The sequence below is a fragment of the Gadus morhua genome, chromosome 17, assembly GCF_902167405.1.
Source record: "Gadus morhua chromosome 17, gadMor3.0, whole genome shotgun sequence".
NCBI lineage: Eukaryota > Metazoa > Chordata > Actinopteri > Gadiformes > Gadidae > Gadus > Gadus morhua.
This window is the reverse complement of record NC_044064.1, coordinates 8,038,353-8,065,037: the sequence shown is the minus strand read 5'-3', so window position 1 is coordinate 8,065,037 and position 26,685 is coordinate 8,038,353. Positions and strand designations below refer to the sequence as shown.

General features: G+C 42.5%; 4 protein-coding genes and 1 long non-coding RNA gene across 9 annotated transcripts in view; 3 read left to right on the top strand and 2 right to left on the bottom strand.

Moving 5' to 3' along the window:
- lrch4 (leucine-rich repeats and calponin homology (CH) domain containing 4) overlaps window positions 1–26,685 on the bottom strand; it is a 310,321-nt gene that overhangs the window by 123,566 nt on the left and 160,070 nt on the right. The window lies entirely within an intron of this gene.
- Window positions 5,938–10,379, top strand: cldn7a (claudin 7a). Its single transcript, XM_030337856.1, has 4 exons — window positions 5,938–6,163; window positions 7,767–7,931; window positions 8,584–8,668; window positions 8,863–10,379. Exons 1-4 carry the CDS (start codon window positions 5,941–5,943, stop codon window positions 9,041–9,043), a joined length of 654 nt encoding a protein of 217 aa, XP_030193716.1. The 5' UTR covers window positions 5,938–5,940; the 3' UTR covers window positions 9,044–10,379.
- On the bottom strand, window positions 10,430–13,205 carry LOC115529263 (uncharacterized). The gene is made up of 3 exons (XR_003973499.1): window positions 12,960–13,205; window positions 12,202–12,549; window positions 10,430–11,985 (listed from the first exon to the last, which is right to left on the bottom strand). It is a non-coding gene; the product is annotated as an uncharacterized LOC115529263 (long non-coding RNA).
- On the top strand, window positions 15,517–19,111 carry ponzr4 (plac8 onzin related protein 4). Its single transcript, XM_030337857.1, has 4 exons — window positions 15,517–15,770; window positions 16,231–16,440; window positions 17,053–17,207; window positions 18,151–19,111. Exons 2-4 carry the CDS (start codon window positions 16,320–16,322, stop codon window positions 18,319–18,321), a joined length of 447 nt encoding a protein of 148 aa, XP_030193717.1. The 5' UTR covers window positions 15,517–15,770; window positions 16,231–16,319; the 3' UTR covers window positions 18,322–19,111.
- ugt5g1 (UDP glucuronosyltransferase 5 family, polypeptide G1) lies at window positions 20,630–26,639 on the top strand. 5 transcript variants are annotated; one of them, XM_030337842.1, is made up of 3 exons: window positions 20,630–20,762; window positions 22,603–22,829; window positions 24,621–26,639. In XM_030337842.1, the coding sequence occupies exons 2-3, from the start codon at window positions 22,606–22,608 to the stop codon at window positions 26,233–26,235; spliced, it is 1,839 nt and encodes a 612-aa protein (XP_030193702.1). In that variant the 5' UTR covers window positions 20,630–20,762; window positions 22,603–22,605; the 3' UTR covers window positions 26,236–26,639. The 5 variants fall into 5 exon arrangements, with proteins under 5 accessions (XP_030193702.1, XP_030193705.1, XP_030193704.1 ...); XM_030337845.1 differs by having other exon boundaries at window positions 22,603–23,731; XM_030337843.1 differs by having other exon boundaries at window positions 20,690–20,762; window positions 22,603–22,789; window positions 24,621–26,630.

Genomic DNA, 26,685 nt, shown 5'->3' with positions numbered 1-26,685 from the left:
TCATTTATTTCATGTTTCTATGTGCAACAGAGGCTTAGATATTTATTTATATATTAATTTATCTAGAATGACATAGGTTTTTATAGGCGTTTTTAGCAGGCGTTTTAAATGGTCTAACATGTGTGTACTGAATGCAATGCAATCATCGTTGCGTGCTGTGCAAAAAGCTCTGCTTACTTACCCTAGCCCGAGCACGGTGCTCGGTGCAAGGCCTTCCGACTCCCTCTGTCATCGGTTGCCTCTACAATGATAATGAACCGGCATCATGCTACTCACTCCGTCCTTTTTTGATTTAGACATTGTCTAACATTGCAGAAAAAGATCTGGTTACAGTTGAGAAAGTAGATCTTTATTTGTACACAATTATTTATTTTTTGCAGTATAACAAAAACATTTTATCACAATAAATTAAGAATAATCTGCACTGATGAGACTACACTCAACCATTTAGATTAAAGGAAAACTGATATATTGTAGACAACTCAGCCTAATATACTCCATTTAAAGGGAGTTTAAGAAGAAAAAGGTATAAGGTATGGAATTATTATGCAATTCATAGAATACATATGAATTCCAATTCACTTATAACTATATTAGCAATTGCATGGCTAATAGAGCACTCCATTTCTATCATTTCCACATTGCTTTGATGGTTCACGAAGGGTAACCGTACCCGGCCATGCAGGGTGAGGGGCCTGACTGGTGGTCTACGGAGGACTGGCTCATAACTTACTACAACTTACTCATTGGAAACTACAACTACACCAAATAAATGTACTGACATTGGCAGGTCAATTCTTTGCAGGCTCACAGAGAAAAACAGATCACCCAAACAGGTGCAATGCAAGATGTAAGAGGAATTATTTTGGTGCAATTTGTTAGAAATCCCAAAGCCATCCGTCAGTTATTAGAGAGTTAAATCTTGAACAATGGTTTCAAGTTAACTGCACCTGCCTCTTTATGAACCAACTGAAAAGTTGGTATTTAGGTAAAGGTTTAGCGAATCTATCTTAACAGTCGATTCAAGGGGTGATCAATTATTCTCAATGGCGGAGGGAAATGTTTGCAGGTAGCAGAGGACAGGGATGTTTTTTTGGTTTGGGTTCAACATCTTGTTCTCTTCTGCTCTCTATTTGCAACTCTCGAATCATATCTACAGCAGCTTCAACTCATAAAGGTGGCCAACAATATATGATTATGAGGGATAAAAAATTGGGTTAAAGAAATAACTTAACATAGAAACGCAACAGACAGTTCAAAGTGAGACAGTTATATTCATTAGTTTCACCGTAACTGACTCAATCTGGTCAACATCCTGTCCGCTGTGAGAGGGTCTTTCAGGTCTCTCCTGTCCACGCAAAGCCTTTGACCATTCTTTCCGTATAACACTGCGGTAAGATAAAGATAAACAATAATGACTATGCGATGATCTGATGGATAATTGTCATTTATTCTATAATAGTTAATAACGATTTTGAAGGAAGAAACATGTGAGCAAGTCAGTGGTGAGTGAGATCATGGAGCGAGAGAGTGAATGCTTGAATGAGTGAATGAGTGAATGCATGGTTGATTCATTGAGTGAGTGTTTTGCAGTGACCTATCCATACAAGATTGGACAGTTAGAGGTTGATAAGATCACAGAGGAACGTGGTTGTCGTTTACGTTCAGCTCTCGTCTCTTGTAGTGTAGAGCTGGGCCCTCTGAGGTCAAATACATTGCATAGAGATGCGTAGGAATAACCATAATTTACGATCTCAGAAAAATGTCATACCACTATTCAATCAGACAGAACAGTAGCATAGCCCAGTTCTATGCTACTGTTCTGCTCTGCAGTTCTGCTATTACAGTCTGCTGATAAGTATGTTGTCCTCAGCAAAACAATATTTTCACTTTCTGTTGAATGCTAAAGGACTTTAGTGAATAGCCTAGTGTTCATTTAAAACAACCAACATCACATACCTTTTATATGACGTCAACTTTCATGTAGGCTCCAGAAAACCGTGGAAAAGTGATATTCTAATAATTCAGCATTCCTAACCTATCTGATGGTGAGTCACTGGATGGTGCTACGGTGGAGGCTGCTAGGTAGAAAGGACTTTTGCCAGGAATTGAAGTGGATTGGTCCACCTGTTTGGTAACTACAATGTGAAGTAATATATATATATATTTAGCATGTGCAACTTACGGATAATACATTGATAGCGAAAATTAAGGCAGGGGGTGCAGTTCATAACTTGCCTCGGTGAAATCACCAAACACAAAACCTGTTTATAGTAATGGTTTGTGAACATAGTGAGCCTCACTATGTCCTTACACCAAACCCAAACACTGAATGTAGTCATGTTTTATGACCGTTTTAGTTAGCTAACGAACCGTTTAGTAGGTTTTTCTAACTATTTTCAAAGATAGAATATGTAACCCTATCAAACCTATTGGGTCTGTATAAATATATTTACACATATATATATCTGTCAAAAAGATAGGATTTTATTCTCTTAATAACAGTCTTATTTCAGTTACAGGGACAAAACGTCATTAATATGTTGACGATCATAAAATACATATAAGCACACACTGGGTTCACTTGACCTTTTAAGTTATTTACTTTTAGTTGGATCAAGTTGTAGAATTGCTGTCGGTATTTCACAGCTTACAAGTGACGGGAGGGAATAGTTTTCTGATTTAGAATAAATGTTGAAATAAATAAAATTAATAATACGTTTTTTTTTATCGATTTCATATATTTCACTGAATAGTGAAATAGTTGTCTAAGAGTTATAATAAGAATTAAATTCATTGTCATACTTTTTGAACAGGTTACATCAATTGGCCCATAATAACATTATTAGAGGTTTACAGGGACTCATTCCAAGGCTTTTCCCTTAATATTAACTGGATACTGTGCAAGATACTGCAGGTAAGCACACTCCACTTGCCATGCCTTGACTTGGCTTTTCCAAGACAAATGACTGGGACTGGCTTGAACATGGAACAAATGATTTGAGTCACGTGTCCGCAGAACCAGCACTGGTCAAAATGTAATCATGTAATAGCAGTCAAATAAGTGCATTCTTACAAGCTATGTCAAACACAGCGGGAGAAAGCCACCACGTGTTCCGTGACAACACCTCAAAGACGGGACGGCAGAGGGAGGCCTCACAGGGTAAGGCGCCATGCCCTGTGTGCCTGTGCAACACTCTTCAGGAGGAGACCAGAGGGAGGGCAAACGCTGTTGGCAAGCCATGCTTTATTGCTCACGCCTCTGTGCCTCCCAAAGGCCCCTAAAAGGATTTAAATCATTGAGTTTGGAGCCCTCCTCTTGCTCACTTCAATCAAACATACCCTGTGTGTGTGTGTGTGTGTGTGTGTGTGTGTGTGTGTGTGTGTGTGTGTGTGTGTGTGTGTGTGTGTGTGTGTGTGTGTGTGTGTGGGTGTGTGTGTGTGTGTGTGTGTATTTTCTATGACACCTCTGAGTACAGAGCTTTGTCTGTGTTCTTGTTTTGGCCGACTGCTTTTTTTTTTCATCCCAATCCCCTGGTGTGTTTTTACAGCCGCTTAACCAAATAAGACACATTTGTAGTAGCAACTGTATTGTGTGTGTGTGTGTGTGTGTGTGTGTGTGTGTGTGTGTGTGTGTGTGTGTGTGTGTGTGTGTGTGTGTGTGTGTGTGTGTGTGTGTGTGTGTGTGTGTGGAAGAGAATGTTTGTGCGTGTCTGTTGGGCTAATGGTAAAAAAGTAGGTGTCCTTTGTTTGTAACGAATAACTCTGAGACTTTCCGGAATTGTGGCCTCTCGGAGACCATCCCATAAATCTGGTAACCAGTGGCAACACCTGTGATGGCTCCTGCCGGGAGACATCTTTGTGTTGTCTTCCTCCCTGAACAAGACACACCCTATTCCCTTTTTAAGTCTACGTTAGCCCGTTGTTGTCCGTCTTCGTCTTCAGTTCTTCTTCTTCACCACCTTCCTCTGCTTCCTCTTCCTTTCCCCCAGCGCCCCAACCTTCAGTCATCCAACTGCCATTCCCTCCTCTCTCTCTTCCTCCTCCTCATCAGCCCCATCTTCCTCCTCCCGCCAACACTATATCAAAGTGACGCCACATTCCTGGAGCTACAGTACTTAGGGGTCACTGTCCCCCCTGGCTACAATGGCCGCCTCTGTGCCCCGTAACGGCCTTAGAAGAAATGGGGATGGGGGGGGGGGGGATAAAGAACAAGAAATACGAAAATCTGGCCCCCCACCCCCCACCTCCCCCAAAAAACAACCCATCATGTCCAGAGAAGAAGGTGTGGAGATGGAGGAGAAGGTGTGTGTGTGTGTGTGTGTGTGTTAGTGTGTTAGTGTGTGTGTTCAAACCTCGATGTAGGCCTTCGACCTGAAGGCACTCCTGAGCAAACGGCCCTAAAGGCTACCTGCTCATTGATGTGTATTTACGAAACACCATACACTCACAGTGCACATAAATACACATGCAAGTTGCTTCTATAAAAGCTGCTGCTAAAGTGCATAATGGCCTTCCCAGTTCCTCCCACAGCCTCCTTATTATAAGCTCCCAGCAGCAGTTGTTGTAGTCTGTTTCCCCGTTAGGTTAATATGGAACAAAAGGTTCATGGTGGATGGGGGGGGGGGGCTGGGGGGTGTCCATTGTTGGATATTGGCTGTCCTTGCTCCTAGTACTGGACAGCAGTATTCTGCCCCGGTTTTCAAGTAACATTTCCAGGGCCTGTGGTTCCCGGGCACAATAGTGGGCATTGTCCCCCCAGGCTTCGCTCCGACACCCCAGGAAGCCGGGGGCTCGGCTGGCATGGCTAGCTCACCTAATAAGCCCAAACTATTGTTGGGTGTTGTGTGTGTGCTACAATCGACGACAATAAGGGCTTCAATGTACTTAATCCTTGATCGGAAATTACTTGCAGAGATTGTAAATCGGATTGGGGGGGGGGGGGGGGTCCCTTCCTGTAAGAATTGGTCGGATATTAACTCTTAGGAACAAGCAGAGTTGGGGATTCTGCCGTTTTAAACACATGTCACCAATCAGGTACCTGTGGCTGCAGTGGCGATGTATTAGTCCATTAGTTAGTTAGCCAGTTAGTTCCCATCCCAAAGATATTGGTATCGAAGACTCATCTTGTTTTAACTGCTATCTGAAACTTGTGATGCTAAAAATGCTTTGCATGAATACAGACAAGTTATGTGTATTTGTATTGCAATTTTGGACAATACATGTCCAAAGACAACAGCAACAATGCCTCTCCAGCCAATAAGACTGTGATTTGATATGGTGTCAATCACCTTCCAAGTGGACAGCAGTGTGCCAGTGGTCAAAGGTGTGATAGTGTGGTCCTCTTACTTCGCCTGAGCCACTGCCCCTCACAATGTCTGTTAATCGAATTTAAATTAATAAAATAAAAATTAAAATTATAGTAATAAAAAGTAAAGTAAAATAAATAAAGATTTGATCAAATATAATCAAATTAATCATTAAACAACGATTAATAACAACAGAATTGCTTCAACAACAGGCTATGGATTGCGTAATCGTTACAACCTGTTGCTCCACTGGAGGGCGAAGGGGGGAACTGGTTTGGACGTCGGTCCCCCCTCCTCAAATAAAACCAGCCTGGTGTAGTGGAGGCAGAGCAGCTCTTAATTTAACTCAATGCATCAGCAAGCATGACAAACACCCACTTCTCAGCACATCGCCAAGACCCCCGGTTACGCATACCCATTTCACAACACCCCAGCTACAAACGGACCAATGCCACCGGTTAAAACGGGTGGGATCACTTTTACTGCGTAACAAACACATTGAAATAAAAAAAGAAAACTGCATTTGTTGGTGAAACAATCCCAAGGACCTCTGATAAAGCGCGTCCGCGTCAAGGATCGTGCGTATTCGTTTTAGTACCATTTGAAGTCCCATTTTTTAATTCTCCAGAAGATGGCCAATTCGGGAATCCAGCTGTTGGGGTTCGTCAGTTCGCTCATCGGCTTGGTGGGCCTGATCATCGGAACTATTCTGCCCCAATGGAAGATGTCTGCGTACATCGGCGACAACATCATCACGGCGGTGGCAATGTACCAGGGGCTGTGGATGTCGTGCGCGTTTCAGAGCACCGGACAACTACAGTGCAAGATCTACGACTCGATCCTGCAACTGGACAGTAAGTAATCACCTCAATCGTACATTGCTTTTCGTGTTTTGTTTGATCCAGTCCACTATATAAGCGCAATAGCGGAGTAATTACGCGGCACATGTGGCGTTACGTCTCCAAATGGAGTGCGTGGAGATTATCTTCAAACTATTTTGAATCTATTTAACAAAGCAGAGGTTATTGTTATTTGACGGTCATATGTAAACACAAGTGATTACTACCGTTGTCCCCAGCAATGGAGAATTTTGTTTCTGATAGACCTAGCCCACTGGCGAATCAATTAAAAAAGAAGAGGTTGATACTTGTAATACAGCTATTTATGAAATTAGTTTGATAAACGATACACTGCACAATATTATACAGTGGCATTAAAACAGTGTGTGGGTTGGACAACGGTGGAGATCACTTATTTTTTTACAGATTACACAAATAACCTCTGATATGTAAAATAGATTCACAATAGTTTATCAGTTGCGATGTGAACCACTCTTCACATCATGTATCACGTTTTCAACAAAACGGTGGAAAGTCACCAGATTGGTCCTGAAATGCAATCCATTTCGTTGATACAACGTTCCACCTCGTTAGCAATCATTCGTTTAGTTAACTTAACATAACTATGTCACAACCTTATTTCAGAAATACGCGCGAATAGCCTCCGTCTATCTCCTCACCATTCATCGTACCTCTTATAGCATTAGGAGTGCGTAGACAGACACAGAGACAGAGAGTAACACACACACACACACACACACACACACACACACACACACACACACACACACACACACACACACACACACACACACACACACACACACACACACACACACACACACGTTTTGTTGTTTGGACAGGGAAGGGACTGGACAGTACTGGCAGAGACTGGTTCTAGAGGTGTGTGTGTGTGTGTGTGTGTGTGTGTGTGTGTGTGTGTGTGTGTGTGTGTGTGTGTGTGTGTGTGTGTGTGTGTGTGTGTGTCTGTGTGTGTGTGTGTGTGTGTGTGTGTGTGTGTGTGTGTGTGTGTGTGTGTGTGTGTGTGTGTGTGTGTGTGTGTGTGTGTGTATGCATGTTTATTCAAAGGCGCTCACTTCTAGGAAAAGCCCACATTAAAGTATGTTGCTGGTTAACGTGAATGCAACGACCATCATTAGGGGGGAGCATAAATTCTCTGTGTTAAATCACCCTCTGGTTATTCACCGAGAGGGAATCTTGACTTTTCCTAGTTTCACCCCCCCTGTCTTTGTCTAGTAGTCAGATTTACAACGTGCAGCACTGTATATTCTTTGTTCTATTTCGCAAAGTACTTTTAACAGGACGGGTTTTTTTTGAGGATTTAGAACTATTCAAAACAATTGTCTCCTTTGTTATTTTCAACATCGACGCTCAAGGACGCCCACAGGTTACATTATTATTATTATTTATTTATTTGATTAGGACAGTGCACATTAATCAATATGTCAGCCAAAGCATCAATATAAATATGCCGGAGTTAGCTTAATTGCTAATTTTCATCCGTTGATGGCGATCATGGTGTAGAACCCAGTACCTGTCAGCCGGGGCCTGTCGAACTCCCTCGCCGCCATCATTACATTACTCTTCTCTTCCCCAGGCGCCCTGCAGGCCACACGCGCGCTGATGATCGTGGGGATCGTGGTGTCCATCGCCGGGCTGGCCGTGGCCTGCATGGGCATGAAGTGCACCACCTGTGGGGCGGGCGATCGCATACGCAAGGCCCGCATCGCCATGGTGGGAGGCATCATCCTGCTGTTGGGAGGTGAGGACCGCAGCTTCCATCCATGTCTAATGCAGCACTTGTATCTAACATGATGCATTTTATTTGGTAGCCTGTATTGGGTTATCTCTGACTGGGACGGCTATGGTAGGCTGCCGAGATTGAGGGGCTCGGAGTCAAACACCTCAGCTTCTGAACTACATCATCCCTGTACTGTTTTGAAGATGTGCCAGTTCCAGGATAATAACTGGAAGACATCTCAAGTCTTTTGAGACCGAGAGTCTACAACCTTTCGAAACATTTGCAGAGAGAGGGACAGTTATTTTGTCTTAAACCAAAAAGCAGAACGGGAAAAGAAGGAATATTCACCCTTAGTTGGATCATCCAACTAAGGGTGAATATTCCTTCTTTTCCCGTTCTGCTTTTCTAGTTGTTGTAACCCTAATCCTTGTTCCTTTTTTCAGTTTCATCCAACTTGGATGAAACTGTAAGCTGATTTTCCACACAAAACTTAATAAGAATATCACCTGCTTTGAGCTGAAGGACATTCTAAAGCATCCATAACAAGGGCACCATTGGTTAAAGCTAATCGTGATGGTAATTTAGCGGCCCCTAGTGGCTGTAAAAAGGCACAAGCACATATTCGTTTTCTCCCATAGGCTCGTTAACTAACTACTGTACCCGATTTTAACAGGTCTGTGTTGCATTGTGGCATGCTCCTGGTTTGCCCACAACGTCATCCGAGCCTTTTACAACCCCTACACTCCCATCAACACCAAGTGAGTAAAACTCAGACCCAACTCTCGTCAGAGCCCCTACATTTTGTCCAGTTATTTTAGTATTATTTGAATCCAGCGACTTAGACCTGATCACGGTCATCCGTCACACAATGTACATAATGTGCCCATGCCTTTAGTGAGCGGGAGGAGGCAAACGGCTTCTGATTGTTCTGCTTCTTCTCCATCTCGTGCAGATTTGAGTTTGGCGCCGCCATCTTCATCGCGTGGGGCGGCTCTCTGCTGGACGTCCTGGGCGGTGCCATGCTGGCTGCTTCCTGTCCCAGGGGGAAGCACGTGGCCAAGTACCCGTCTGCGGTGGCGGCGGCGGCGGCCCGATCAGGCCCACCCAGCGTCAGCAACAAGGAGTACGTCTAAAAGCAGGCCAGCCGACGCCTAGGTCAACGGCCGATCCGCACTACAGAACCTGGGGGAAAGATCTTCCAGAGGAGGATCGTGTTTTGAATTTCAATTTGGGCGGGAGCAGTTATGGATCGAGGGGGGAAATAACGACTAAAAATATATATTTGATTTTCCCCTTCAAGAGCATTTCCCACAGTTTTCAGTGCTATCAATTGTTTCTTATCCCAGTGTATGTCTTCCTCAGTGTCACTCATTCGCAACATTCCACATTTGTTTACACATAGTCTTCAACAATGCATTATAATTACACCGCCTTATTTAATGTCAGGCCCTTGTAGAACATTTTTCTTTACTTTTGTATTATTTGTAACCGTACCGGTGGATAATGGCCAACTCTTGCACATCGCTGTTAGGATAGTATCATCCATTACGTAGTCTGTTTAATTGAAAGCAATCAATTTCAATTTGGTGCTTAGAAGCCTCACTCAGGGTGGACAACTACATTCCCCTGACAGAGATAGAGATAGACTGGCCATTTATCACTATAATGTTTTATATAAGCTGCACGGCAGCTGTGAAATAGAGCTAGTTGTTAGCTAGGTGTGATTTGGCACTCCTAGTGCTGTGTGTATAAACGCCCAGCATCTTGCTTCTACAACGTTAACCCTGTGCCACATAGTGCTCTTCATACCACTCTGCTATAATCCCTGCTCCGATATGAAATACTTTTTAATGTAGTCACTGTTCTCTTTTGAGAGTGTACGAGAGTGTGTATGTGTATAAGTCAAATATACCACTGAGCTATACTTAAAAGAGAAGTGTAACGTAGTTTGGCTCTATACTGGTATCCACTTACAGACAGAAACCCCTGAATTTGATGTTTTTTCAAGTTCGGAAAAACTTGTACAATTAGCAAATAAAAAATGATGTGACAGGTAAAAGGTACAAAATTGTCAACTAATGCACATCTCTTCAAATACAGTTATGCTTTTGTGCTTTATGTCATTTGAAAATCCTCACATAGCCTATTAACTCATTTTTCTTAGCATATATCACTGGCCATTGCATAAAACCATTTTGGTAAAAAAGTTAAAAATGTACAAACTGCCTCTGCTAAATGACATAGTATGAAGTCGGGTTCATTGTTGATGGTTTTGAAGTTGTCGTCGTCAGTTGCATTCTTACAAGGAGTGAAAAGCAGTAGGTTTTATTTTAGTTTTTTTTTTTTATTAAATCTTGTGTTTTGACCAGTGTCTTTTATTTTGATATGTCATATTGTCGTATTCTTTAATCTATGCAAGACTACCAAATTTGTGAAGAAATAATAAACAGCTAATATGAGTCCACATGACAGCACAATGAATACATGGTTCATAAATCAATACGTCAATAGTCTAAGAATATTTCTCAAAGAATCATCATTTATTACCCAGGACGCATTGCAAAAACTACATTTTCATGCAATTGGTAATTTAGACAGCCCAAAGAAACACAAGTCAGTGTCAACACAGATCAATACAAAACTTTCAATACACACAAACGCGCACACACACACACACACACACAAAAAGGCATCATCATCACTGGGTCTTTGTGTAAGGTCACACCTCCCAGCCTCTTTAAAAATAAAGTCAGTGCGCTGCTCCTCCGAAAACCATTATAAATCTCATTCTTCTACCAGCTGGAGTCAAATGGTAGTCTTCAAAATAACACCCTCCTGAACCACAAACGACCTTGAGTGTGTTAAGATCAGAGTGGTTTCGAAATAGTCACAACGTAGTAATGTAAAGAGCTGTTAACCAATCAGCTGTCATGCAAGGTTGACAGCCATCACAACCAATACAAAAAAATAATTAAACGTTAAGCGGTATTCTACTTTTGGCAAATTACCTCATGCCACAAATAAGCCAAAACCATGCCACTCAGACCTCGTTGCGACATCATACCACCGCGTCAGCATTTCATACAGCTAGTAGTCTCCACAAGAAAAATCTGTTTTCTAAATACTAGTGCATTGTCTCTTGGTTACCGTGTGGTTGTTTTTTCATGACTCAGACTTCATGCATAGATTTGTTAAGCAGGCCTGGCGATGGGTAGGGATTCCCGGAGTGTGCATTGGATCCCAAAAAAAGAAAACAGAAACAGCCAATCCAATAGAAACAGGGAACATTCCCTCAAAACATGTACACCACAAAACAAAGAAAATTCAGCAGTACTTAATTCGATTTCAATTATTTCCCCTGAAGTAACGCTTTCAGATGAGGAGGCATTTTTCATCCAAAAAACAATAAATAAGGTTACAGTCGGTTGCTCACACGGCTCGGGTTGAGAGCAAAAAGAAAGCATTAAAAGTTACCTTTTCTCCAGTGGAAAAGGTACACATTAACCGGCCACTCGCTGCTCCCATAAACATCGACCCCCTGGCCATTCAGTAACCTTCATAGAAACGAAGGCTGCTGATGGGGGGGTTCCCGCTCCTTTTCAGAATTTATCTAGTGCAACTAGTAGCCCTTTTTTTAGAAGCTCCAAAGGAATTAGCGGATAGCCCTGTGTCTTCATCTTGACCACAACATACACTGTCTACTCTGGACAGCTCGCCTAAGTGCTGATACAGTCCAGCACCCGTGTGCAGTGAGAAACGCAGTTACAATTCATTCACAGTCTGACCAAATAGGTTAGCGCTATGTATGTACAATAAAAAAAGACTCCAGGTCTTCAATTTGCAAGCATATTTCGCCACGTTGTGTGCCTTGGCTCCGGAAGTATTTCTCAATAGATCAGAAAAACTGTGAGAAGTCACTTGAAATCATTGAGACCAGGTGTTTGATGCGGAGGCGTTCCCCTCTGGAAGGAATTTTCCAAATCTCGTGTGTGGTGTTAAGACGTACGCGATATAGATACAGTACTACGTCCGTTGTTATTCATCAGGTCTTCCAGGTCCTCATCGTCCAAGTCCACTAAAGGGTGAAGAAAGGTCGAAAGGTCAGTTATTCTTAAAAAAAAAGGAAGTAGTTGTGGAAGTATTACTCTTTAAAGTATTTAACGATAATCCAATACATTAATTATATAGACTATAAATATACAAATATTACTATGATAATTTGGTTTATACAATGGAAAGGAGGTTTAAAAAATGGCACTTCAATTTCTAATGTCAAACTCTATAGACTCACCTTTCTTTGATCGACCGATCTGCCCAAGCTTCGGCGCCCTCTGCCCCAACCTTTGGGGATTGGGACCTCCATCGGGTCCGTTAACCTGAGGCCGGCCCGGGTTTAACTGTCCCGCCGGACCCCTCTGCTGGGGCGGACCGTGCGATGGGATGAGCTCGGGGATACCAGCAGATCCATACATCTCTGCCTCTAAAGAAACTTGCGTTTCCCCGGACTGGCCGCTAGAGTTCGTCAAAGCTGCGTCCGTTTCCCCGGACTGACCGCTAGAGGGCGACAAAGCGGCGTTCTTTTCCCCTGTCACGTTAAAACAGTCCTCACTTCCGCACTTCGATTCAACAATGATTGACTCTATGAAGAACATGCAGAAAGACTGAGTGTTAACAAATGATTTATTAATCCCAAAGGAAACGGTGATACATTATGTTGTCTCCGGGAACACACTGATCATACGTCATGGAAGTTCAATATGGAAAGCTGTGGTACCGTGACGTTTACCGAAATCCCAACCCTGCGTTTTGTATTGAACTAAATCCATAAACGCCAAGTGTGTGGTGATCAACGTGTTCGATCGCTAATTGTCTCACCATATATCATATAATATACAATACAAACCACCCACCAGCCCTATTTCAATCGCTTGTTCCGCTCACTGCCACAACAAAAAAAACTCCCATTACAACCGAGTCTCAAACCAAATAGGCCTAAACTGTATACCCCGACACCTATCATTACAACAATCGATAAAAAACCTAGCTCACCTTTCTGGAGCTGATGTGAGTTATGTTGATCTGAGATCAAACCAGATGGAAGTTGTGCGCTACGTGGGAGAACGGTGTTGTTGTGTATCAGAGGAGCTCCCTCTGGCACCACGCTGAAGGAGGTCTGGTATTAAAGGGACAGCAGCACCGTCGTCTGAACTGAAAGGGACAGCAGCACCACAGTCGTAGTCGGGTTTTCTCCGTTTGGGATTTTCTTGTGCTGCCTTGTGTAAAATGACTCGAAGTCACAGAGTCGGCCTTTTTAAAGAGAATACGGAACTCGATTAGTGTGTTGGTAATCGTGGGGGTGTGTCTGCGTTATCTATGGGGAGTGCGTAATGCACCGCGTAAAGTACAAATACATCCCAGTCAATAATCTCCTTTCCGGATTTCTGTCTACTAAAGTTCGTAATAGTCTAGTAGTCAGTGTGGGCGCCAATCGGTTTCATGAATTTGCCGAATGTACCTTTTTATTTGTTTTAGTGATCAGTATCATCTGAACAATTTGAATTATATAACATTGTATTCAGGTGAAGTATATATGCTTAAGTTGTGATACTGTTTTCGCATTGTTTTAGTAACTATATTACATATTTTATTGATAGACTTTGTTTTTATATGTATACATATGAATAGAAATGTTGTACATATCCAATGCATCAACTATAGAACGCACTGGATATGGAATTTGGTGGTTGACTGGGGATGTTGATTACGTTTTCCTGGTCAATGATTTGCTGGTCTTGTCTTTCTTCTTTCCACTGCAGTCAGTGGAAGTGGTGCAGGGTTAGCTGGCCATCAGGGCCCCGCTGGTGCAAAGGTGGTGGAAACAAGATGTTTAGTTTAAAGTTTTAGTCAGTAGGGTCGGCCAAAAGGAGTTCGGTTATGAGGACGTTTGGCTCCTGCATGCATGCATCAACTAATAGGTTTTATTTAAAGAAAAAATCCAGGGGCAAAAAACTCATCACCCTTAACTGCTACACTAACAACCCTGTACAGTCACACATCCACTACACTCTAACAACCCTGTACTGTCACACATCCACTACACTCTAAACACCCTGTCACACATCCACTACACTCTAACAACCCTGTACAGTCACACATCCACTACACTCTAACAACCCTGTACTGTCACACATCCACTACACTCTAACAACCCTGTACTGTCACACATCCACACTCTAACAACCCTGTACAGTCACACATCCACTACACTCTAAACACCCTGTCACACATCCACTACACTCTAACAACCCTGTACAGTCACACATCCACTACACTCTAACAACCCTGTACTGTCACACATCCACTACACTCTAACAACCCTGTACAGTCACACATCCACTACACTCTAACAACCCTGTACAGTCACACATCCACTACACTCTAACAACCCTGTACAGTCACACATCCACTACACTCTAACAACCCTGTACAGTCACACATCCACTACACTCTAAACACCCTGTCACACATCCACTACACTCTAACAACCCTGTACAGTCACACATCCACTACACTCTAACAACCCTGTACAGTCACACATCCACTACACTCTAAACACCCTGTCACACATCCACTACACTCTAACAACCCTGTACAGTCACACATCCACATCCATGTATACATATTGTTGTATCTGTATTAATTGGTACAGTTCTAGCATATTACTTAAATAACTTACAATTGAGAATGCTCCAATGTTGAGTTTCTGTTCTCCTTTAAGACATCCTTTAAGATTTACTTCTGATTACATATTCTACATATTCTAGCCCAATTATAATCATCATGAACGTATAATTCTCATACAATACATTTGTAAAGGTCGGAGTTATGCACAAAACATTCGTCACACCAGCAAATGTTCCCAAAATGCCGTCCCAGTCTACTCTGGGTAATGCAGTGTGAGTCAAGGGGTAAACATGGTGAAGGAAGAGAGTTGTTTGCGTTAACCATGACGTGATTACGGGCCTATAACCTCACTCTCTACCGCAAGCTCACTCTTATGATATTACAGTTGGCAGAAGCAGAAGCAGAAGATCACTTAGCCTACTTTAAGGGGTTTGGTCGGATGCCATGGCTGCTGACCTGTGGCTGAGTCATAGCCTAAGGACTACCTTGAGGGGAAATATGGACCAAAATAAATGCTGTTTTTACTTGAATAAGTGTCTGTTTTCACAGGGTTTAGCCTTGGCTGTTTTTCGAAAAAGCTTTGGTGATTAGGATCTTTGATGAGTACACAATACAGGGATAGATTCCCACGACCCTTATGTCTGGTCAGCATAAATCTTGTTGCCATGGCGAGGCGCCCCCTCCAACATTGCTGTTCCATAGGGGGCCCGGTTTCATGGGATTCAGTTGGGGGGCACTAAAAACTGCCCTTGACTCGACACACTGAACGAGGAGATTTAACGGACTGAACAGTGAACTCACAGGTGTCTCAGCGTCCAATAGGCTTTGATCTCTGGACGTTACATTTTTTTGCATTAATATGGTGCGCACACCCACCCACAGCCACAACCCCCCCCCCACACACACACACACACACACACACAAACACATCAACACAGATATACAAACACACCCACACAGACACACATCCTGCCTGACTTGTCCATGTTTACACCAAAACATTAGATTCACTATAACAAGTAGGGCAGGTTTAAAGGAAGTGAAATCCGGCAAAGAATGAAAAAGAAAGAACGCCATTCATCGTTGCGACTAAAGAAAGCGAAGAACTTCTACATATGTTGTTGACAATTTGGTTTTAATGAATATAGGGGGTCTGCGGTCAGCTTTCTGAAGCAGGTACGTTCCAGGTTGGGTTTCTTCCGGCTCAATTGTTGGTAACATTGCAGTTTTTTCCCAGGAGTGTGTTTTGGTAACTCCTTTGTGTCTTTTAAACATTTTAAGCTTTCTGAGAACGGCTCTTGCTCATTACTTCTTAGAATCAATGATTGATGGAAGTTATTGTTCAGGACCGATTGAGAAGCCAAACTCAAAAGATTCCATCCCCACAATTGAACTGACCACAATATTGTCATACATATTTGTACATACATAGTCTTTCGCGATTGTGTTTTGAACTTTTGTGTGCTAAAACGATTCTATAGGTGATAGTGAAACCATAGAGCTCCTGACAATGTAAACATGTTGATGGAGTGATGCCATTGGACATGGGGCTCAGAAGTGAAAAACGAACAAGATTCAGATAAGCTGCATGCATCAAATCTACAAGTTACCCTTGGTATGTCTGCATCACTTGCAGGTCCATTGAAACACACAGGCTTACACAACCATCACACACCCGCCTGGGCGGATCTGACGGTGCCCAGCCTCTGGGGTGGGGGCTTGAGGATGGACGTCCAGGGGTCCCCCGGGAGGCCCCCGGTGGTGCAGGCCCAGCCTCAGATGGACCTTGGGGGCCAAGGCCAGTGGAGCAGCGGCCTGTGTGACTGCTGGCAGGACATGGGAGACTGTGAGTGTTCCCCTCACACGTTGCGGATCTCTACACAATAGGTGTCAATGTATGTGGTTCATGTATTAGGGGATAATACAGAACATGGTATACTGTATGTACATATACACACATATATGGGGACCGTTTTTTGTCTTTTTAACCTTTATGGAAAAGATTGAATATATATATATTGATACTGCACTAGTTTGAAATGTTTGTGCTTGTGCGACTGTGTGTGTATCTGTGTGTGTGTGTGTGTGTGTGTGTGTGTGTGTGTGTGTGTGTGTGTGTGTGTGTGTGTGTGTGTGTGTGTGTGTGTGTGTGTGTCTGCGTGTGTGTGTGTCTGCGTGTGGTGTGTGTGTGTGTGTGTGTGTGTGTGTGTGTGTGTGTGTGTGTGTGTGTGTGTGTGTGTGTGCGTGCGTGTGTGTGTGTGCGTGTGTGTGTGTGTGTGTGTGTGTGTGTGTGTGTGTGTATGTTTGTGTGTGTGTCTGCGTGTGTGTGTGTCTGCGCGTGTGTGTGTGTCTGCGCGTGTGTGTGTGTGTGTGTGTGTGTGTGTGTGTGTGTGTGTGTGTGTGTGTGTGTGTGTGTGTGTGTGTGTGTGTGTGTGTGTGTGTGTGTGTGTGTGTACAGGCTGCTTGGCCCTGTGCTGTCTCCCTGTGTTCACCTGTAAGGTGACCAGTGCCGCGGGGGCGTGTCCCTTCCTTCCTCTGTTGGACTGCCTGGGCTGCGTCCCGCCCGCCTCGCTCGCCATGCGGGCGTCCGTCCGCCAGCGATACGGCATAGAGGTACTGTCCAGAGATTGCATTGGAACACAGAGGTAGATGAGGTACTGTCCAATGAGACTGCACGGAATACAAAGGTAGATGAGGTACCGCCCATTCAGATCGCATGGAACACAAAGGTGGATGAGGTACCGTCCAATCAGATCGCACGGAACACAAAGGGAGACGAGGTGCAGTCGAACCTGTTCATAGTCTGGGCTGAATAGAGATCGTTTTGCTACACTAAATCCATACCCTTCCCAAACAACGCATGACCTTTGACCTCTAGGAGCCAAACTGTCGGGCAGCACACTGAAAAGAGTCAAAACAATAATATACATGACAAACGCTATCTAGGTAATAAAAGGAGAGATTGAGTGAGTGAGTGAGTGAGTGAGTGAGTGAGTGAGTGAGTGAGTGAGTGAGTGAGTGAGTGAGTGAGTGAGTGAGTGAGTGAGTGAGTGAGTGAGTGAGAGAGAGAGAGAGAGAGAGAGAGAGAGAGAGAGAGAGAGAGAGAGAGAGAGAAGAGGAGTTGTTCTATTTATATCAGAGAACTCTCGTAACAGGCCTGACAGAGGGGGAAACTGAGCCATGGAGGAAGGTAGCGTGGCTATGGGTCACTCGTAGGTCAGGCTACACATTGCGGTCATTTACTTATGTGATTTGGGTAGACTAAAGTTTTTCACTGATAATTTTCTTTACCAGAAACCCATCGAGTTCAGACAGAAGAAAACAGCAGTAATACGAACTAGCTGTTTGATTCCAGCTTGATTCTATGGTTTTAGATGTAATATATTGTAGGTTGCTCAGGTACAATTGAAAATTGTAAACATAAAACATGTTGTTTGTGGCTGATGTTTGTGAAAACATCTAGATGTGCAGAAGGCAACGTAAAAGGGCCTTCTGGAATTTGTTTTTAGCTGATGAGTCATCTTCCAAACCTGTGTTTGACCTCTGCCCCTGACAGGGCAGTGTGTGGAGCGACTGTTTCTATGGATGCTGCTGCTACCCGCTGTCTTGGCTGCAGATCTCCCGTGAGCTCAAGAGACGAGCAGCGACCCACGCCCACCGGACTCTGTCCTCGTCCTCAGCCAGATACATTGCTCTGCCCTCCCAGCAGGGGGCACATTTGATCTAGAAATACAACGCTTTTTAAAATATCCTATTTGTTTCCTTATTTAGTGAGTTATTTGCCCTCAGAAATTATATTTGTGGTACATTTTTGTCTGTGAAATGTGTTACTTCATTATGTTTCTGTTTTCTTGTATTGCTACTTGAAGTTTTGAATGCTGTTCATTTTTAAATAAATGTAAAACTTGAATGAATCCTAAATGAATGAATATTAATACATTAACTAAATCGTGTTCTTAAAAATGCGAAGTCGCTCCAATAATATTGGACAAATCTATTCTATCTTTACATTGGGTCTTGCACATTTAGACACTGCAGCCTCAAAACGTTTTCTGGAAAATGTCTACAAATAGTGTAAATCTATATTTGTAGTATAATATAATATAATATATAATAATTGTTCAGAAGCACTAGGTATACTAAAGGCTCACAATTCAGATGCATAACCCACATGTATACACAGGCCTACTACTAAATACCAACTCTTAGTTTGTTTTTCCTAATACCAACTGTAGGCCTATCAGAAATGAGTGCTTGGACAATGCATTGGTGCTTGTTTCATTTGTTTAATTTGTAGGTAACTCAAGAGTTTTTCCAGAAATAGCATAATACGCTAACCCAGAAATTGCATGCAAAAGACAAGTGTCACACTCTGACACCTATAACTCTAAATCTTGGTTCTGAGTACTGCAGTATTTGATGGGTTTGTAGTTAGTTATTTTGTTTTGTGCTTTCCTCTTTTGGGAAAGTGGTTCTTAGTTCTTTGGCACGTCAATAAACCTTTTTGCTAACCGTTACCTCTGTCTGCGTCTCCTCCTTGTCCCCCGGAAACCAAAATATTCTTTGTTACTCCCATTATCCCCCTGGATACTGTTTGGGGTCGTAACAGTTGGACTAAACATGAAGACCCATTGTGCGTCTATAAGTCTGCCAGGATGTGCGTCAAAACAATCTGATCTCTTAGAGCCTGAATAATCGGCATACATGAAACCGGTGGGTGAGGCATATGCATTCTACTGTTCAGTCACTTCTTGCCCACCTACAGTATATAGCAAGCGACTCTATCCAGTACAATTTGTGTCATCCCCCATTCATTAAGTCTAAGGAGACAGTGGCAATTCTGATGGGATTTGCTTGTGAGGCTGTTAAGCACACAGAGTATACGATTGTAATATTACGATTATTATTCATTTCGTACTATGAATGTATATTGGATATAATCTGATGGTGGTCAATCAACCCAAACCAAGGCCATGTCATATAGAGGCGATGGTGCTACACTTCATAATAATAAAGTGTATGTATGCCCTAATAAGAACAAAACAGATGCTCGATTTTGAGTTCTACAATCGTCCTTCCCTGTTTGAAAGAGGATATTCAAATGTTGGTTTCTGCATATTTTTGGTTTAGGTTGGTGGCTTTTTGGTTCCTTCCGCGCTTTTACTGCAAGAGCTCTGACAAGGCTGGGACTGTGTTTGTCGCCCCCTGTTGGATGATTTTGCCTCAATCCACCCATGACCACCTCTCTCGCCAGCGCTACAGCGTTGAGATTGAAAGCATTTTGCTTATGGTAGTGTCATATGACAGTGGCATGATCAGTGGCAGCTGGGAAGTGTGTCCATGTTATCTTAAGATGCCTTGGATAAAAGTGTCACGTAAATGGTATGAACAATATCCAAAGCCTCACTAAACACCAGGTGTGGTTGATCAAAGGTTGTATTGCGATCACATTGGTCGGGGAGGAGGCCAGCAGTCTTATTAAATACTGTGGAGGAATTTGATGAGACAAAGGTCAAACATTTCTAGTGGAGAGGAAAGTGAAAAGTGTTTAAATGTGTTCCCCCCACAGAGATTAAGAGAGCAAAAAATGTATCGATGGCTGGCTGAGAATGGATTCCTTCTTAACGCTTTTATTTTTATTTAATAAATTAAAATAATTCAATTTAAAATAACTGGGAGCAAATGATGAAAGTTGCAGTAAGTAAAAATATATATTCAACCACAATCTTTTCATAGTTTAAACGTATTTTGATAACCTCTGTCTGGTATTGTCACTTCCAGTTTGACATGGGTGTTCTAGATGGCTGACATTGTTTTTTAATTCGGCAATGATTATCTTCCCTGACGAATCTTGTGGTCACATTTGAAAATGATTGCTTCTAGTGAGACTGTCCCGTTTAGCACACAAGCATTATCAAAGGCCGGTGTGTCTTTAGCCAAGCGTGACGTCCAAAGACTACAAAGCATAGTCCTCATTAACGTGTACCCAGTCTACTATGCAACGTTGAGGTCAATGTTTGCCAGTGTGTTCATCTCCTCCCTCTCTTCCTCCAATAGGACACTATGTGTAACGACCGCGTCGACGCCCGCTGCTGAGGGCGCTGCACTTGGCGTCAGATAGCAAGAGAACTGAAGACGAGCAGCTCCCATCTCAACAATACTCTCGAAGTAAGTACGGCACTTCAACACCTAAGGTCGCCATGTCAGATTTTAAACAACCACCGTCATTGAGGTCGCCGTCATCCTCATCCTCGCCGGTTTAACAAAGACGCTTCATGAGATTGACCTTATACATGCAATTTGTTCAAACAGCTGGACTAGCGATCAGTCCCAGCTTGTTTGTCTATGTGACGTCAGGTTCTTTGTCCCCTATCATCCAAATACCCCTCAGTCCACAGTACCAACTGCTTTTTTGGATCTGTGTTGAGGCATTTTAATGTGCATGTTGTGTTCAAAGATGGTAAATGCACGTGGAGGTTGGGCAGGTTCGGCAATTTGTTGAAAGTCTTTTTTTATTATTATTTATATCAATAGAGGCTAGTTTTTGATGATGTTCTGTAATATTTTTATGGCAATTCTAACATAGTAGTATAATCAATGGAGTATTACATTCCATTATTTATATAGAGCAAGAAGGAATGTCACAAAATGCTGTGACAATTCACAAGAGAGCAATTATCTTGTTATTTTGTACTTTTCGACCTATTGTTTACAGTTAACAGTGGCTGCTTAAAACAATCCCTGACATTCTACCTGCTGCCAATTTGATTGGTCAGGAAATTTTCCACCACCAAAGCAATACAAATCTCAATAAAGATTTTTTTTCAATAAAATCGCACACCACTAAGAATCACAACACGCATGCAAACCACAACCGTCCAAGGGATGGTTTACACGTGAACGTTACTGTGAAATCTGATGCGTACAAGGTGTTCTTGTATGTATCTGGATCTCTTATGGCAATAACACGCACAGGCATTCCTTTGCCAGTGTCCCAGAACAAGCCTTTTAGATTGAGAGCCGTGCAGGGCAGTGCTGGCTGGGGGCCACCCAACACGGGGCTGCTAGGCAGGCGGACCCCCTTGGCCCGTCTTTGTTAACACAAAGCGTTCCCATTGCTCTGGGCTTGATATCTCCACAGAGGGGAAGGCTGCGGACCTCTGATATGACTGTTCGGACGGGGAGCGTGCACTGTTATTGTAATCTCCCACGGCAACCTTATTCTTATTTTTTTTCTCTCCACTGTGACCCTCTCACTGTTCTACTCGTCCACCCCTCCTCCCCTTGGGCTACTTCCACTGGTCCCACAACGTCCATTATCCCCCTGCTTCCTGCATTCTCTCTCATTCTCTCCATCTCTCTCCCAGCCTCCGCCCTGTCCAAGCACAGATGTTACATTGTTCTGTATTACGTTCTGCTTAATATATATATATATATATATATATATATATATATATATATATATATATCTACACACACCTTTTAAATAAGTATTTGTTTATTTGACAAAACCCAGCAGTTAATATGTTGATCCTCATCTAATATCAACTGCTAACCACACAACCCTTAACTGCTCACATAACAATGATATCATGCAATCAAACCTTGACCAAGGAGGGACCAATGGATGGTTAAAAATGTGTGGAAAAACATTTTAGTATATGGTGGTTACTGCCGTGAACAAAGTGACAAAGTGAACAACTAATGAACAGGTGAGCCCCTTGCTTGTCAAATTTATCATCAAATGACCTTGATTCTGCTACAAGAGGGGAATTCGTATTTTAATTGAAACTTAAAATGTGTGAAAGGGAGAAATGTTTTATCTAAGAAATGGCAAATTACATACAAATTACATTTGTAATAAAATAAATTAGGTAAAAAGGGGCCATGCATGGTCACCGATAGATTTGAACTATCTCAGTATGTCTCTAGCAATCGGTAAAGTTTTTCTTACATTCCTGCTTTCAACAATGTTATCAATGTACACTTTTTCATATTGTTCTCCCAGGAAATGCTTGAAAACAATCCTGTTGCTCCTGGCTGGCCCCAGGCTCCTGCTGCAAGGGCCAAATTGTTGCCATGGCAGCAGGATTCTGGTGGTACCCCTTGTGCCCCTGTGTCAACATGGCGGCGGTTCTGCAAGAGCTGCACTCTAAAGGACACAGCATGCTTGTGTTACGCTCTGCCAAGAGCTGGTACATCCCCGAACCCTCCCCCTACTAAACGTCTCTTAATGTACGTGTGATGAATGTACGTGTCATGACGCAATACCTCTATATTATATTCAAGCAATACGTCTAGATCATTCCTGCATACTATTCCTGCATTCCTGCACTTATCTCCTGAAGCTGACCTGCGCTCCATGAAGCACTCCGCTGACATCTAGATGATCAGGCCATACTTTGTATTCGAGTTCTCACTGCCTGCCATGTCCAATATGGTCTATATAGCAGGTTTCCAGTGCAGGGAAGCCAAGCCCTCCATGCTGATATGAGGCCTTTTGATAATTTTGATCACTACAAGTTCAACCGCTCACAATGATTTTTGTTAGCTCAAAAACGAAATTCTTAAAGAGAAGGAAAGATGCACAGAAACTCCTATTGGCAATTAAGGAAGAATGGTGGTGCCAAAAATATGTTATATGAAATGGATATTTGTTTGGAGGATATTGCATACGTAGTGCTCCTCATCTAAAAAATCAAAAACCTTTTAAAATTCAGCCGTTGCTGTTGAGAAAGATTAGGGTTAATACCACAAGGCACGTAAAAAAAATCTGTAATGTTTTTTTCTTCTCCATTTATTGGTCAAACACATAAGCGTATGAACCGGTGTGCATTTCAGAGCACCAAAGTCACCAAGATGGAAATAATGGTGATGATTTTACTAGGAAGTCAGGGTGAGTTTCCAGCTATTTTAGCCTGGATTCTGAATGCTACTGAGTGTTTGGGTGTGGAGGCAGCTGTGGGGCTCATTATTTTGGACCGACTAGCGGGACAGACTTTGAATGCTCAGGAAAAACACAAGAACTGGGACACCAAAGTATACTCTGTTGTTGTTGCTGCCTTAAGCGTTTGATTACCTTTTCTTATTGTTTTTCTCTGCCTTCTGAGCAAGGACGCATATTAACATCATTTTTTGTGAGTATAATAACAAACATTTACAGCATATTAAATAAAGAAAGTCCAGAAAGATATTTGTAATATCCTTTAACTCGCTAAACATCTTAGAAGTGAAGATGAAAAGATTTTATGCTTAGGCTACTATCTATTGTTATTTTAGAGTTGATGCTCAATTTGGCAGGGTAACATACAGTGCTGCACAACGTATCCAATTATTTTTTTTTACAGTTTACATGATGCATGATGTGAACACAGTACAGATTGAGGACTGTGAAAATAAGTGAAAGAAAATCGAGGTGCACTGAAACTTTTGTTATATTTAAAAGTAACTATTGCATTTGTATCCCTTTGAATATAATTCTGAAAGGTCAACCAACATCAATTCATGTCAATTGCTATATAGAAAATGCAAAATTCAAACAACATTCAAAATGGTACAAAGGTGAAACAGGAATGATACAGAATTGTCTGGGATTGTTAAATTAACATATGATGTAAGTATCCAGTGTCTTTGTTTCATCTGGGTTACAGTAAAAAAGATTGGCCAACATTGATGTAAGTTAGTCTACAATTTTCAATGTGTTACTGTTAGATACAGATTTCTACATTGAACACTTGTTTTAATATGGTGTGTGTGTGTGTGTGTGTGTGTGTGTGTGTGTGTGTGTGTGTGTGTGTGTGTGTGTGTGTGTGTGTGTGTGTGTGTGTGTGTGTGTGTGTGGTAAAGACCAGCTGACAGATAAAGTCCACTTTTAATCATTCAATAGAAATGCATAAGACTTTGTTTTCAAAATAGCTTGGACATATCATCTAATCTTTTTTAATAGATTTTGTCATTCACAATACATATTTAACAAATCATAAACAACTTAAACACTGCTGTTACATATTTGTTTATATTTTCCAGCTTTGAAGACCACGGCTTTGTGGGGAGAACAATAGCCATGCTTGGTCTCCACCTCATCCTCATAGTGATCTTCATTGTACATGGGTGCAGTGGCGGAAACATTTTAGTCGTACCTGTGGATGGCAGCCATTGGATCAACATGGAGGTAATACTCAGAGAACTGCAATCCAGAGGCCACCAACTCACTGTGCTGCGATCCCCCAACAGCTGGTACATCCCCGAGATCTCTTCTTTCTACACCACCATTACCGTCACATCTCCAGAAGACCAAGGCGAAGGATTTGATCCTAGTTTATTCTCCCTTCTCATGCAGAGATCATTTGAACAAAACAAGATGACACCATTCTGGCATTTTATTGAGCAGCTAAAGGATCGAGCTCATACGATTCACATTTTTCACTCCGCAACTCTGCATTTCCTCTCCACCATATTGAATGACTCCATTTTTTTAACCAGGTTGAAAAGCACCCGCTTTGATCTGTTGTTAACGGACCCTGCCTTCCCCACAGGGGTAATACTAGCACAATATCTCAAACTGCCAATGATCTATAGTGTTCGTTGGATCAATGCTGGAGAAGCACATGGAGAATTAGCTCCATCCCCTCCTTCCTATATTCCAGCCTACAACTCACTTTTCAGTGACAACATGAATTTTCTTCAGAGGACATTTAACCTATTACTGTACCTAGTAAGTATCCTGATAGAGGAGGTATTTATAATGCCTGTTTACTCAGAACTGCTGCATCGGCACTTTCCTCCTGGAGCTGACCTGCGCTCCATGCAGCACTCAGCTGACATCTGGTTGATGAGGGTAGACTTTGTGTTCGAGTTCCCAAGGCCTACCATGCCCAATATGGTCTATATAGGAGGTTTCCAGTGCAGGGAAGCCAAGCCCCTCCCTACTGAACTTGAGGCCTTCATGCAGAGCTCTGGAGAGCATGGAGTAGTCGTGATGTCTCTTGGAACTTTGGTTTCCGCTCTCCCAAAGGAAATGACAGAGGTCATCGCTGAAGCTTTTTCCAGGCTCCCTCAGAAGGTGGTGTGGCGGTATTTGGGCCACAGACCATCTAACCTGGCCAACAACACCCTGCTGCTGGAATGGCTCCCTCAAAACGACCTCCTCGGACACCCCAAGACTCGTGTTTTTGTTGCCCATGGAGGCACCAACGGTCTGTATGAAGCCATCTACCATGGAGTGCCAGTTCTCGGCCTTCCCCTCCTATTCGACCAGTTTGATAACCTAATCCGTCTGAAGGGGCGTGGCGCAGCTCGAGTGGTGGACGCATCATCAGTCAATGTGGAGGACTTTGTGGAGGCCTTGAGGGACATGCTGGAGAATCCCTCTTATCGAGACAACATTCAGAGACTTTCTCGACTGCACCACGACAAGCCCCTTTCCCCTTTAGACACTGCTGTTTTCTGGATTGAGTATGTCATCAGGAACAAAGGAGCGGCTCACCTTCGCTCAGCAGGTTCCAGCCTGCCTTGGTATATCTACCATAGCATAGATGTGGTGATCTTTCTCTTGGCACTCGGCGTTGCTTTCCTCTGGGTATTGATCTATGCCTGTAGGCTCTGTCACTGGAGTTACAGAACTAAGAGCAAAGTTGAGTAAAATCGGTTCTTTCGATTTCATATCGATATTTAAAACACCCTAATTTACTTTAAAATAGACAAACTCCATTGATTATATTCAGTATACAGTTGTTTCTCACATGAGGAAGGTTTCACTTTGAAGTATTTAAAAGACTGGTCATATTGCAAAAGTTATGTTTTTTGCATGTTGTAAAAAATACTTTATAGGACCCATTGCCTAAAATTCCTATTCAACAATTAGAATTATGTATGGCTTTCTCCCCAGTGGTTTTACCTTATTTAACATTGTCTACTGCATCTCTGTGTTACATAGCTTCTTAGGTTTTTGATGATGAAGACAAGAATAATCAATGAGAGAATTTCTTATTTCAGCGTCATGTTCGTGAACGTCAATCAATAAAATGTGGGTCTATCCATCATTAACTTTTTTCTCAAAGAAAACAAATGTTAATGTTTATGTTAACTGAAT

Excerpts from the sequence above, each read along its gene's own strand:
- cldn7a (XM_030337856.1), top strand. The coding sequence starts at position 5,941 with ATGGCCAATTCGGGAATCCAGCTGTTGGGGTTCGTCAGTTCGCTCATC. Across the intron at positions 6,164-7,766 it reads CTCGATCCTGCAACTGGACA|GCGCCCTGCAGGCCACACGC; the intron begins GTAAGTAATCAC and ends TCTCTTCCCCAG. Across the intron at positions 7,932-8,583 it reads CATCATCCTGCTGTTGGGAG|GTCTGTGTTGCATTGTGGCA; the intron begins GTGAGGACCGCA and ends CGATTTTAACAG.
- ponzr4 (XM_030337857.1), top strand. The coding sequence starts at position 16,320 with ATGGACGTCCAGGGGTCCCCCGGGAGGCCCCCGGTGGTGCAGGCCCAG. Across the intron at positions 16,441-17,052 it reads CTGGCAGGACATGGGAGACT|GCTGCTTGGCCCTGTGCTGT; the intron begins GTGAGTGTTCCC and ends GTGTGTGTACAG. Across the intron at positions 17,208-18,150 it reads GCCAGCGATACGGCATAGAG|GGCAGTGTGTGGAGCGACTG; the intron begins GTACTGTCCAGA and ends TGCCCCTGACAG.
- ugt5g1 (XM_030337842.1), top strand. The coding sequence starts at position 22,606 with ATGCTTGAAAACAATCCTGTTGCTCCTGGCTGGCCCCAGGCTCCTGCT. Across the intron at positions 22,830-24,620 it reads CCTACTAAACGTCTCTTAAT|CTTTGAAGACCACGGCTTTG; the intron begins GTACGTGTGATG and ends TATATTTTCCAG.